Here is a 13,674-nt window from a genome sequence, read left to right as displayed (position 1 = left end):
ATGAAGAAGACACGAGTTCATTGCTAAATTCGCATAGCATCGAAGGCCTAAGCTGTTTGTTATTTTTTAAATTATTTTTTTCTAATTTGTTTCAAATTTTTTGAGATAAAAAAAAAGAAATTAAAATCGTTGTGAAAAATTTCACAATGCAATTTTTTAATAACTTTTTCTTTCATACCAAATTCACAGGTGCAAGAACATTTCCTGCAAGGTCGTTCCCACCAGATGGTACTACTTTTGCACAAGTTGGACTTGGTCAAAAGCTTAGCAAAGAAATTCAACCATACAGCTATTGGAATATGCAATTTTATCAATCGGAAGCTGCCTATGTTCGTTTTGACTATAACATACCACGTGGTGCTAGTATTGGTGTCTATGCAAGAAGAAACGCATTACCAACGCACACGCAATACGACCTACTTGAAGTACTAAGTGGATTCAAAGCCCGGACCACCAGGGCGTCACATGTTAGTGTTATTGTATATTCTGATCCCCAGTTTTTTTTTTGTCTGCTCTTCTGCTTCTTTTTACTTGATTTATTTATTTTATCCTCCTAAAACCCTCTCTCACTCTGTGCTTAAAGTTTATTTCTTTCTCAAGTTTTACGAGTTACGTATTTTATTTCATTCTTAAAGAACACGTAAAATAACGTCTCACAATACTCCCTTTTTATTTTATACCTAATTTCTTCTTTTTTCTTGTTTCCCCCCCCTCAAACCCGTTCGAGATGATTTAACAATAATTAAAAAAATTAAATTGTTTAAAAAAAAGTTGTGTCTATTTGTTTGATCAATAAGTCAATAAAAAATAATATTAGCTTATTTAACACTAGATTTACAGATATTTTGTTCATTATTTTTTTAATGATTTACAATTGTTTGAATGAAGGGTTGAATAGAAGGGAATGAATTAATATTTATGTATATATTTCATTATTTAATTAAAAACCAACATAAGTTTTTTAAAAATAATAAATATACTAACTAAATTTTGATAATGAGTCATATTGGTTCAGTTCGTAAATCTAGTGTTAATAAATACAGTATAAACAATTAATATAATTAACAATTATGGTAATAATCGTGACATAAATCGTAAGTAACATTTATAATTATTTTTTATAGCCGTCAATAAAGAAAGAAGTGACTCATTATATGGAACCTGGTCACTGGTTTCTTTCATTGTACAACGACGATGGTGACCCACAAGAAGTTTCCTTCATCGCTGTGATAGCCGAAGATATGACGCATAATTGTCCTAATGGTTGCAGCGGTAAAGGTGAATGTCTTCTTGGTCATTGCCAATGTAATCCTGGTTTTGGTGGTGAAGATTGCAGTGAAAGCGTTTGTCCAGTACTTTGCAGTCAACGAGGTAAATTATTTTCGTTTTTACTATTATTCATTTAATTAGTAAATAAAAATATATTATAAATAATATTAATTTTCAAGTGTTACTAAAATAGTTAACCTGTAAATTATTTTGCTTATGACAAAAACACCACTTGTGGTTTCATATATTTTTAATTATTTTATATTATTATGATTATAAATATATTATTTTAATTATAAAATATAAATATGTATATTTTAAATAATATTATTGTAATATTTTTAAATTACTAAAATAGTTTCCCTGTAAATCATCTTTTTTTTATAACAAAAACACCACTCACCGTTGTTCCAAATTAAATAATATATATATTTTTTTTTAAATATTACTAATATTAATAATGTACTAATATTATTAATATAATAATATTAAATAAATTTTATTATATATATATATATTTATAAAAATAATTTTTTTTAATTCATATATTTATATATTTATGTATAATATATATTATATTTATTAATATTGATGTAACTGATATTATTAATATTAGAATGAACCAAAATTTAATCCTTATTTTAAAATTAATATTTCCAAAAATAAATTTTAACAAAACCAATCTATTATTCAATTTCAAACTAAAGTATCAACACAATAAATGCACAAGCTTTTGGTTCACCCTAATAAAACCAATAAATGTTTAATATATACATATATGTTTGTTCGATTTTAGGTGAATACATAAACGGCGAGTGTCAGTGTAACCCTGGTTGGAAAGGGAAAGAGTGTTCCCTTAGGCACGACGAATGTGAGGTACCAGATTGCAACGGTCACGGACATTGCACCAACGGAAAATGCAATTGCGTTCGCGGTTACAAAGGGAAGTTCTGCGAGGAGGTGGATTGTCCACATCCGACGTGCTCGGGTCATGGTTTCTGCGCCGAGGGAACGTGTATTTGTAAGAAGGGATGGAAGGGCGCAGATTGTAGCCAGATGGATAAGGAAGCCCTACAGTGTCTACCAGATTGTAGCGGCCATGGAAACTTCGATTTAGAAACTCAAACTTGTTTATGCGAGCCTATGTGGTCTGGTGATGATTGTTCTAAAGGTAAACTTTTTGTTTATACTCTTTCAACTATTTTTAAACAATTAATTATATGCCTGTGTGTGTGTGTGTATATGTTTGTTTGAAAATATTAGGGTGAACACACATACAGTTTTGATAATTAATATTTTCAAAATAAATGTTACAAAAACAATGCATTATGCAATTTGTAATACAATAATTGTTTCACCCTAATAATTATTATGATTTTAAAATTGATTATAACGAATATTGAAATTGAAATTTCTCAGAATTATGCGATTTGGATTGCGGTCCTCATGGTCATTGCGTAGACAACGCCTGCGATTGTTTGCCCGGTTGGTCAGGTGAACTTTGCAATTTGAAACAATGCGATCCACGTTGCAACGAACACGGACAGTGCAAAAATGGCACGTGTTTATGCGTAACTGGTTGGAACGGTATACATTGTACGATGGAAGCGTGTCCAAATGCCTGTTCAAATCATGGACAGTGCAGGGTCACCTATTATGGTCAATGGGAGTGCCGTTGTTACGATGGTTGGGATGGCAAGGATTGCAGTGTTCCTCTTGAACAAAATTGTGACGACGGACGAGACAATGACAAAGGTATTACAAATTAATTATGTCATTATCATATTGTTATATTTTTTTACCAAGATTTTTGTTAAATAATTTTGTCTTTTTTTTCTTGTTAATTGTTTATTTTATTCAAATCTTTAGTTAAGGTAAATATTTTTTGTCAAATTTATTATCAATGTTAGTAGGATTCTTGGAAATAATTTTGAGAATAATTTGTTTGGAAAATTTAATAATATATTCAAAGTAATTTTAGAAAAATTCAAATTATAACACGTTGGATTTACTTAGGGATAGTTTTTAAATTCTTTTGGAAAAATGTTAATTATTTCTAACTTTAATAATACAATTTACAACACAAACTATTTATATAAGAACTATTTATGCAATTTTCTATAATATATAAATTAATTTGTATTTTTAAAATTAATATATAAATTAACTATATCTTATATATAATTAAATATTACAAATTACTTTAAAAATTTAATAACAAAGAAATAATAAAATTCAGGGTCTCATGTAACATACTTTAGTACAAAATGACATTTTCTAGGAAACCTATCTACCGTGTTATAAGAAGTTTACCTGTAAATGTTATTACATATATAATATTTTATAACATATATACCTGTATACGTTAATTCATTGATTGATAGGATCTAATGAATTCTAATGAAAAAAAAAAAAAACCAAAAAAAAATGATTAATAATATTTTAGACGGTCTCGTTGATTGTGCCGATCCTGAGTGCTGTTCGAATCATCTATGCCGAAATAGTCAGCTTTGCGTGTCGGCACCACAACCGATCGATATACTTCTACGAAAGCAACCACCGGCAGTAACTGCATCCTTCTTCGAAAGGATGAAATTTCTAATAGACGAGGGCAGTTTACAAAACTATGCTCGTCAAGAAACATTCAACGAGAGGTGAGTGTTTTTTTTTTTATTTCTCTTATTATTTATATATCTTTTTTTTTCTTTTTTTTTTCTCGTTTTGTCCAACATCAATGTTTAATAAATATATCACATATATATATTTTTTTCTATATATATGTATATATATATATATAATTAAATATATATATATATATATATGTATATTATACTAATCGTTCACCCGATCGTGACCGTACGTGATCGTCGTCGTCCTTGTCCGTTTTACGTCAAATCTCGTCTATAGTTACTTTTTTTTATTGTATTTTTTTTATTTTAAATATATCCCCCACTTCCCATCGCGATTATTTATATTTAAAAAAAAAAGAATTTTCACAAATGATATTAAAAAAAAAAAAAATATTAATAATCGATATCTTATTATACACGTTCGCCGTATTAAAATTTGTCCGTCCTGAAACTCGATGTTGCGTGCAGTTTTTTTACGTCTATTTATATCTCATTAAGGAAACGTTCACGACACGACCGTTGACACGTGTATCTTATAAATATACATATGTATTTGTCTCATGTGTGTACATGAGTACACACATACTCATGTGTGTATATGTATACTACGTATTTCAAAAAATACATGTGTGTATATTATAATATACCCGTTTAAACAATACAGACACTAAATGACTTATACATAGATATGATATATACTCTGCGTTGTTGTGACCCGTGTGAAATCACATCCCAACAGTTTTATACATATGTTTTGTACGTACGTGTGCGCGAGCGTGTGACCTGCACCAATATAACCAACACCTTATATCTTTCTAATTCTATTCCTCTACCTAAATCTCATTCTATTTCTATAATATACACCTTCCTTACTTTTCTTGTATCAATTTGTTTCTTTTTCTCTCTCTCTCTCTCTCTCTCTCTCTCTCTCTCTCTCGCCCTCTTTTCCTATATCGAGCGATTTGTTAATTTTATTATTGATGAATTATTTATTTTTTTTAATTTATCATTAATCGTGTGTCGTTAGAATTTAATTGGTAAAGTTTCTAACACGTAAATAAAAATATATACATATAAATATTTTATATAATTTATATTTATATATATATATATATATATATATTTATATATTTTAACAATTTCATATATATTAATAATTATAAAATTTAATAATTAATAATTAAAAAAAATATATATATATATATAGTTTGTTATATAAATAGTATATATAAAGTTATATACAGTTATATAAAGTTGTTATATAAATTCCAAATAAATAAATATATATATATAAAATAAATTATTAAATAATATTTGTTTAATTGAAAATTATTATTTTACAAATTTATTTTGCATAAAATATAAATTATCAAATCAAATTTTTATCAATGAATTGTGACATGTTTTGATATTATATATTATATATTATATATTATATATATATATATATATATATATATATATATATGTATATATATATGTATATATATGTATATAAAAAAAAATTAATATATAACAAAAAAATATATTATTACACAAGTAATAGGAAAAAATAATTTTTTGCTTTTTTTTTTTTAAATTAATAAATCGCTCGTTAAATTCCAAAATCTTTTACAACCAATCAAACTTCCAATTCTATTTTCTCTCTCCTTTTACAACCAATCAAACTTCCAATTCTTTTTTTTCCCGCTCTTTTCAGACGTCTTAATCCTAACCTAAAAAATCGTTCCTTACAAAATCTCTCGATTCATATCGATATATTGTCAAAAGTTCGTCCTTTTAATCGTCGTCTCATGTCCGTCCGAGCAAAATTCGTGTGAATGTGAATATGTGTTCATTATCAACCAAAAAAAAAAGAAAAAAAATAGGAATAAATTAAAATAAAATACAGTAAAATAAAACGAAATAAAATAAATAATTAAAAAGTAAAAATAATAAAGAAACATCTCTCAACGAATTTTTTTTTGTTTTTACTACGATAGAAAATTATTAAATGAAGGTACCGAACAAACCGAACAAAACGGAACGAAATCAAATCGAATTAAAAAAAAACACACACATACACACAAAAAGACTTTTAATATCATCGTCCATTTATCAGATTTTTTTTTAATTTTTTTTTTTTCCTTTTTTTTTCTTAATCTCTTCACAAACGAAAATATATATGATCGGAAACAAAAAATTAAATTATTCAAAATCCTAAACTAAAGTTTCCTTCCAAAAATCCATCAACATAAATTTCCAAATAAATTTTTACTTCTACCCTTATCTCTCTCTCTTTCTCTCTCTCTCTCTCTCTTGCTCTTACTATTTTTATCTATCAGATTAGCCAATAAATGTGTAAGATATTTTTCTCTAATTATAATTAAAATTGAGAGAAAAATGTTCACGAAGTTATTGGCCAAATCAACGAAAAAAATTTTCTATCTAACACTCCTTCTCCTTTTTAATCATATTCTCTCTCTCTCTCTCTCTCTCTCTCTCTCTCTCTCTCTCTCTCTTTCAATCTACTTCATTTCCCACCTTGAAATATCACATCATTTTAACTGGGCTCTGTTTTATCCGTGCTGCTCGGTCAGTATGTTCTGGAATCACTTCAACACAAGGTAAGAAAAAGTTGCAAGACGTAAAAGAATAAAAAAAAAGTAATTAAAAAACAAAAACAAAAAACATTAACAACAAAAATAAAAACAGAAAAAATAAAATGATTAAAAAAAAAAAAGAGTACTCGATTGAAAAGAACTCCATGAAAAAAAAAAAAAAACGTATAATTTTCAAAAATTACAAAAAGATTTATCAACGATAACGAAAAAAAAAAATAATAATAATAAGAAAAAGAAAAGAAATCAACGAAAACAACAAAAAAACGAAAGACTTTTGCAAGATAAAAAAAAAACAAATAAACAAACAAACAAACAAAAAATAAATAAATAAATAAATACAAAATATTACGTAGCGTTTTATAAGCGGTAATAGTTGCTGCTGCTGTTTGACGAATATTTTTTGTGCATTTCGTATCTCGTATGTAATACATATGTATATACATCCTGCATCCGAATCTAAAGAAAAATTGCACTCGGTAAACATATTTTTTTTATTAAAATAAACAAATTTACAAAAATTATTATCAAATATTTAATATTATACATTTAAAATATTATAATATAAATATATAATATATATTAAATTTATAAAATATATTATTATTAATTATATAAATTAAATATATAATATTAAAATATAATATATATTTATATATATTTTTAATTTATATATTAAAATATATAATATTATAATATTATAAATTAATTGTGTATATATAATATAATTTTTTTATAATATATGATTTATATAATAAAAATATTATTATATATATATATATATATAATATTAATATTATATAATAAAAAAATAATATTATAATATTATATAAATATAGAATATTAAATATATTATATATATATATATTTAAAGAGATAGACAAATAGTATTTAAATAAAATTAATTTGACAAACCATCCTAAGAAAATTCTTTAAAAAACACACACACAGAAAAGGAAAAAAAACGAGTGCGATCTTTCGAAATTCACATGTTAAGGAAAAAAAAGAAAACCACCCCTTTCAAACCCCCTTTGTATCCTATTGTTAAATATATATATCTACACTCTATCTCGTTGCATGGTTCAGTTACCTTAATATTCCTACGTTGTGTTTCGTGCCTTTTACGTTGAGCTTCCGACTTTATGTTACTCGTATAAATATATATATATGTACGTTTTGTACGTATGTGTGAGATTAATGTGTATGTCTCTTTCTACTGGGGTGTATGTTAAATGTATGAATGCGAAATTGTATGAATGGTAATATATATATATATATATATATAGTATGTGCGTTTTTCTGTAAATATATATATATATATATATATAAAAATATGATAAATATAATCGAAAAATATGTAACGTGGTATGCAGATTTCGAAGTATCTGTTATTTTTTTCTCTCTCTCTCTCTCTCTTTCTATTTCTCTCTCTCTCTCTCTCTCTCTCTCTCTCTCTATCTATCTATCTATCTATCTCTCTCTTTCTTCTATTTCTATCTTTTTTTATATTTTTTTCTCTATCTTTCTTTATTCAGTGCAAAAGAGGCACTTTGATTAGAAAACAAAAATGGCTAACGTCAAGTGATATCTCATTGGAAGAAATATAAGCAAAATAGTTCGTAACACGAACGGGAGATGGCATTTTCTCTCGAGAAACCAACAACCCCCGTTGTGGTGCACACAAACGCTAAATTTTCTTACGAAATACTTTGTCAAAGTTATTTAATCTCTTATTGTATTTATATTCATATATTTTCTTATTTTTTCTTTTTTTTTACCTGCTTCTGATTATTATTATTATTAATAATATGATTTTATTTGTCTAACCCTTTCTTTCTCAATTTCATTCTCACTTTTTCTAAGCTGCCTTTAGAATTTTATACTGCCCCCCCCCCTTCTTTTTTTCAATTATTCCTCTTTAGCACTGACAAGCAAGAAGAATATTTTAAAGTATCTAATATTATTATTATTATTATTATTATTATTATTATTATTATTATTACTTTTATTATTATGTATGAAAATTCGTAAGAATCGAGTCGAGTGTTTAAACAATGCATTGCGCGATGTGCACGGTGTATAATTTTAGCGATCTCGCGTCAAGGATCTTGTCGTTTTTTTAAATTATCTTATTATTATTATTATTATTAATTATTAATTATTAAAATATAGAAAATTAATTACGTTTATTTGATATTAAATAATATTAATATAACTCTGATTTAAATGTAAATAAATCTCGCATTATTTTCTAACTTTCATGTATAGCAATACTTAAATTTACTAACAATATTCGCGTATTTGTTTAAAAAAAAATAAATAAATAAATAAAAGAAAAAAATGTGCACTAAATTAATTATTACAGCTAATAAACATTAAAATTAATTATTTCATTTAAATTAAAACAACGACAATATCCTTCGAACGTTCCTGTATCATCATTCACTTATTCACTTGAAAAAAAAAAAGAAAGTATTTAAAAAAAAAAAAAAGGAAGAAAGAGAAGATGACAAATTAAACACTCTGTAGTAGAATTTGAAATTTAGAATTAGAACTTAGAGTCATGCTTTTTTATTAATGGTAGTGTAAGAAGGAAAGCACATTGAAAGAGTAATCACCATTAGTTTAGACGTATATTTTTTTTTTTTTTTTGATAACTAGAATAATAGAAAAAAATATTAAAAATCGTTAACATTATTATTCTCTAATAGTCGGTCTGCAGTAATACGTGGTCGAGTTGTCACGCACCTTGGTACGGCACTAATGGGAGTACGCGTTAGCACGAGTACACCCTTGGAAGGGTTTACCTTGACGAGAGACGACGGTTGGTTCGATTTACTGGTGAACGGGGGTGGTGCAGTGACCTTGCAGTTTGGCAGGTCACCTTTCAGGGCTCAGAGTCATATTGTCTTTGTCCCATGGAATGAGGTAAGCAAATGATAAAGCAAAACAAATAATTTAAAATAAAATCCAACATAAATTTATGTATCTCTAACAAATTTCAATTGTAGATTGTAATAATTGACAAAATAGTCATGACTACGGCTGAAGAAAAACCATCGGTTCACGTACCCCACGCATGCGCGGCTCACGATTACGATTTGATGAAACCATTAGTGTTGGCTACGTGGAAACAAGGTTTTCAGGGTTCCTGTCCTGATAAAAGCGCCATCTTAACTGAATACCAAGCAATACAGGAAAGTTTACAAATACCTGGAACCGGTTTAAATCTTGTATATCACAGTTCGAGAGTGGGAGGTTATTTATCGACGATACAAGTCCAATTGACACCGGAAACTATACCACCTACGCTAAGTCTAGTACATCTGAGAATCTCGATCGAAGGTATCCTTTACGAGAGGACATTCGAGGCTGATCCTGTGATCAAGTATACTTATCCATGGAATCGATTGAACGTTTATCGTCAACGCGTTTATGGCGTTACCACTGCCATGGTTAAGGTTGGTTACGAGTACAGCGATTGCAAAGACATCATTTGGGATGTTCAAACCACTAAAATTAGCGGCCACGACATGGCAATATCCGACGTTGGCGGTTGGAATTTAGATATTCATCACAGATATAATTTCCATGAGGGTATTTTACAAAAGGGTGATGGTTCCAACATATATTTGAAGCACAAACCTAGGGTCATTCTTACTACCATGGGGGATGGCCATCAGAGACCTTTGGATTGTTACGATTGCGACGGGGAAGCTTGGAAACAACGTTTACTCGCACCGGTTGCACTTGCAACTGCACCGGACGGTTCCATTTACGTCGGTGACTTTAATTTGGTTAGGAAAATCTTGATAGATGGAACTGTCAAGACCGTACTTAGATTAAAGTAAGTATTAAAATTACGTCAGCATACGTATAAAGCATACAATTAAATATGAATATTTGTTAATAATAAATCTATTTGTTTACAGTGCTACAAGAGTCTCTTATCGATACCACATAGCTATAAGTCCCCTGGATGGTTACGTATACGTTTCGGATCCAGAATCTCATCAGATACTTCGTATACGTGATACTAACGATTACTCTGATCCAGATCACAATTGGGATACAGTTGTTGGATCCGGTGAACGTTGTCTTCCAGGTGACGAAGCACATTGCGGTGATAGTGCATTGGCTAGAGACGCAAAATTGGCTTATCCAAAAGGTGTGGCTGTATCGATTGACAACATTCTTTACTTTGCCGATGGTACAAATATCCGAATGGTTGATAGAGATGGAATAATAAGTACGGTGATAGGTAATCACATGCACAAATCACAATGGAAACCGATTCCTTGCGAGGGTACTTTAAACGTCGAGGAGGTTCATTTACGCTGGCCAACGGAATTAGCCATCAATCCACTTGACAATTCTTTGCACATGGTCGATGATCACATGGTACTTCAATTGGCTCCTGATGGTCGTGTCAGAGTTGTAGCTGGTCGTCCGTTACATTGTGCATCACCTTTGTCATCTTTTGACACGGAATTAGCCACTCATGCCACTTTGGTGATGCCTCAGAGTATAGCGTTCAGCCCATCTGGAGATCTCTACATAGCTGAGAGCGATTCTCAACGTATAAATCGTGTCAGAGTGATTGGTACGGATGGCAAAATTTCACCGTACGCTGGTGCCGAATCGAAATGCAATTGTCTCGAACGTGGTTGCGATTGTTTCGAAACCGATCATTATCTGGCATCCACTTCTAAATTCAACACCATATCGTCTATCGCTGTTTCACCCGATGGTGTCGTACATATCGGCGATCAGGCTAATTATAGGATACGATCGGTCACGGCAAGCATACCTGATGCCAGCGAGGCTAGGGAATATGAAATTTATTCCCCAGATACTCAAGAGATCTACGTGTTCAATAGATTCGGTCAACACATCTCTACGAAAAATATTTTAACCGGTGAAACGGTATATCTTTTCACTTACAACGTCAACAGCAGTAATGGCAAACTCAGTACCGTCACGGATGCGACTGGGAATAAAGTCTTCCTTTTACGCGACTACAGTAATCAAGTAACTTCCATTGAAAATACCAAAGGACAAAAGTGTAGATTAAGAATGACTAGGATGTGGATGTTACACGAGTTCAGTACACCGGATAATTATAACGTAACGTTCAATTACCACGGTCCAGCTGGACTTCTAGCCAACAAGCTTGACAGTACTGGACGCGGTTATGTATACGATTATGATGAATTTGGTAGATTGACAAGTGTTGTTACACCGACCGGTAAAATGACCAGTCTAACCTTTGATCTTAGTCTTAAAGGAGCTATCGTTAAAATAGGACAAAACAATAAGAAACCTGTTTCGATGTTGATCAAAGGTTCTTCAGTCGTTACGAAGGTTGGCGAAGCTGAACAAAGAACAACAGTACTTCCCGATGGTTCCGTCAGAATGGTTACACCATGGGCTCATACTGTTAGCACAGATACAATTCCTTATTCGGTTTTAGCCGAAATCGAACCACTTTTTGGCGAAAGTTATCCCATATTGGCTAAACAAAGAACTGAAATTGCCGGTGATTTGGCTAACAGATTCGAATGGCGTTATTTCTTGAGAAAAAATACCTGGTAGCAGGAGTCGAAACAGAGCAGTTGCACAAGTTGGTCGTAAACTTCGTGTCAACGGTGAAATCTTACTCTCATTCGAATACGAGAGAGAGACCAATACCGTTGCCGTATTCATGGATGATCGAGTCGAACTATTAAACATAACCTACGATAGAACTTCCCGACCATTAAAGTGGGGTCCTTCAGATGACGTTTTTGCTGGAGTTGAATTAGAATATGATCGATTTAGCAGACTAACCAGTTGGACTTGGGGTGACATTACCGAAACTTATGGTTTTGACAGAGCTGGCAGATTATACGAAATTAAATACAGCGACGGTACTTCTATGGTTTATGCTTTCAAAGATATGTTCAGTAGTTTACCATTAAAAATTACAACACCACGTGGAAGTGATTATTTGTTGCAATACGACGAAGCTGGTGCACTTCAATCTCTTACAACACCAAGAGGACACATTCATGCATTTTCGCTTCAAACATCTCTCGGATTCTACAAGTACCAATATTATTCACCTATGAATAGACACCCCTATGAAATTTTATACAACGATGATGGACAAATACTTGCCAAGGTTTACCCGCATCAAAGTGGTAAAGTGGCATACGTTTACGATCATACAGGAAAATTGGAAACCACTTTAGCAGGTAAGCTTATACTAAATGACACCTGTATTCAATTTCGAAAAATCTAAATTTAAATAGAAACAAAATACTCAAGTTCGAATCCCAGTCACGTGGTAGTAAATTAAACCGAAATATGATCAAACTTCTTTTCTAATTTTCAGGTTTATCATCGATACATTACACATATCAAGAAACAACGAGTCTAGTTCGTAGCATTGACATCAACGAGCCTAATTTCGAGATGCGTATTGAATATAAGTATCACGCGGGAATAGTCAAAGATGAGAAAATCAAATTTGGAAGTAAAAGTGGTATGGACAATGCTCATTATCGTTATCAATACGATGGTAATGCTCGTATATCTGGAATCGAAGTTGACATCAATGGAAAACAATTACCCCAATTGCGATTGAAATACAATCAAAATCTCGGTGTATTGGAAGGAGTTGGTGATCTAAGAATTTATAGAAATGTATTTAACAGATCTGTCATGCAAGATAGTAGCAAACAATTTTTCACCGTCACCGATTATGACGATCACGGTCGAATCAAAACAGTTCTTATGAACATCAGATCATTGGACGTATTCAGAATGGAATTGGAATATGATAATAGAAATCGTATTAAAATGAGAAAATTGATGATCGGTAAGGAATCGTTGGAAAAAAAGGAATGGTCCAGAATGGATAAGATCACGTACAACGCTGATAGTCACGTACTCGAAGTAGCAGACACGGATAACAATTGGCAATATGCTTACGATGAGAACGGTAATATCGTTGGTGTTACTGAACACAATGAAAAGATTGTCTTGGGTTATGACAGCGGTGATCGAGTAGTTCAATATGGTGACGTTGAATTCAATTCGTACGATGCTCGAGGATTCGTTGTTATTCGAGGAGAACACAAATACAGGTAAAATTTCAAATAATACAAAATCATCTTCTATTCTAATAAGAT

The 13,674-nt window shown here is 30.4% G+C and overlaps 1 protein-coding gene across 1 annotated transcript in view; it reads left to right on the top strand.

The window, feature by feature from the left end:
• Ten-m (teneurin transmembrane protein Ten-m) overlaps positions 1-13,674 on the top strand; it is a 66,366-nt gene that overhangs the window by 43,762 nt on the left and 8,930 nt on the right. Inside the window, 11 exon segments of the mRNA XM_089176147.1 lie at positions 190-467; positions 1,125-1,371; positions 2,066-2,440; positions 2,689-3,024; positions 3,716-3,923; positions 6,479-6,505; positions 9,211-9,427; positions 9,511-10,346; positions 10,432-12,079; positions 12,081-12,735; positions 12,876-13,629. Coding sequence (XP_089032273.1) covers positions 190-467; positions 1,125-1,371; positions 2,066-2,440; positions 2,689-3,024; positions 3,716-3,923; positions 6,479-6,505; positions 9,211-9,427; positions 9,511-10,346; positions 10,432-12,079; positions 12,081-12,735; positions 12,876-13,629 — 5,581 coding nt within the window.

Source organism: Polistes dominula, unplaced genomic scaffold (genome assembly GCF_049000335.1).
Source record: "Polistes dominula isolate Pdom_NZ unplaced genomic scaffold, Pdom_raw_medaka contig_21, whole genome shotgun sequence".
Classification (NCBI taxonomy): Eukaryota; Metazoa; Arthropoda; class Insecta; order Hymenoptera; family Vespidae; genus Polistes; species Polistes dominula.
Note: the sequence above shows the minus strand (reverse complement) of the source record. Positions and strands in the feature narration are given on the sequence as shown.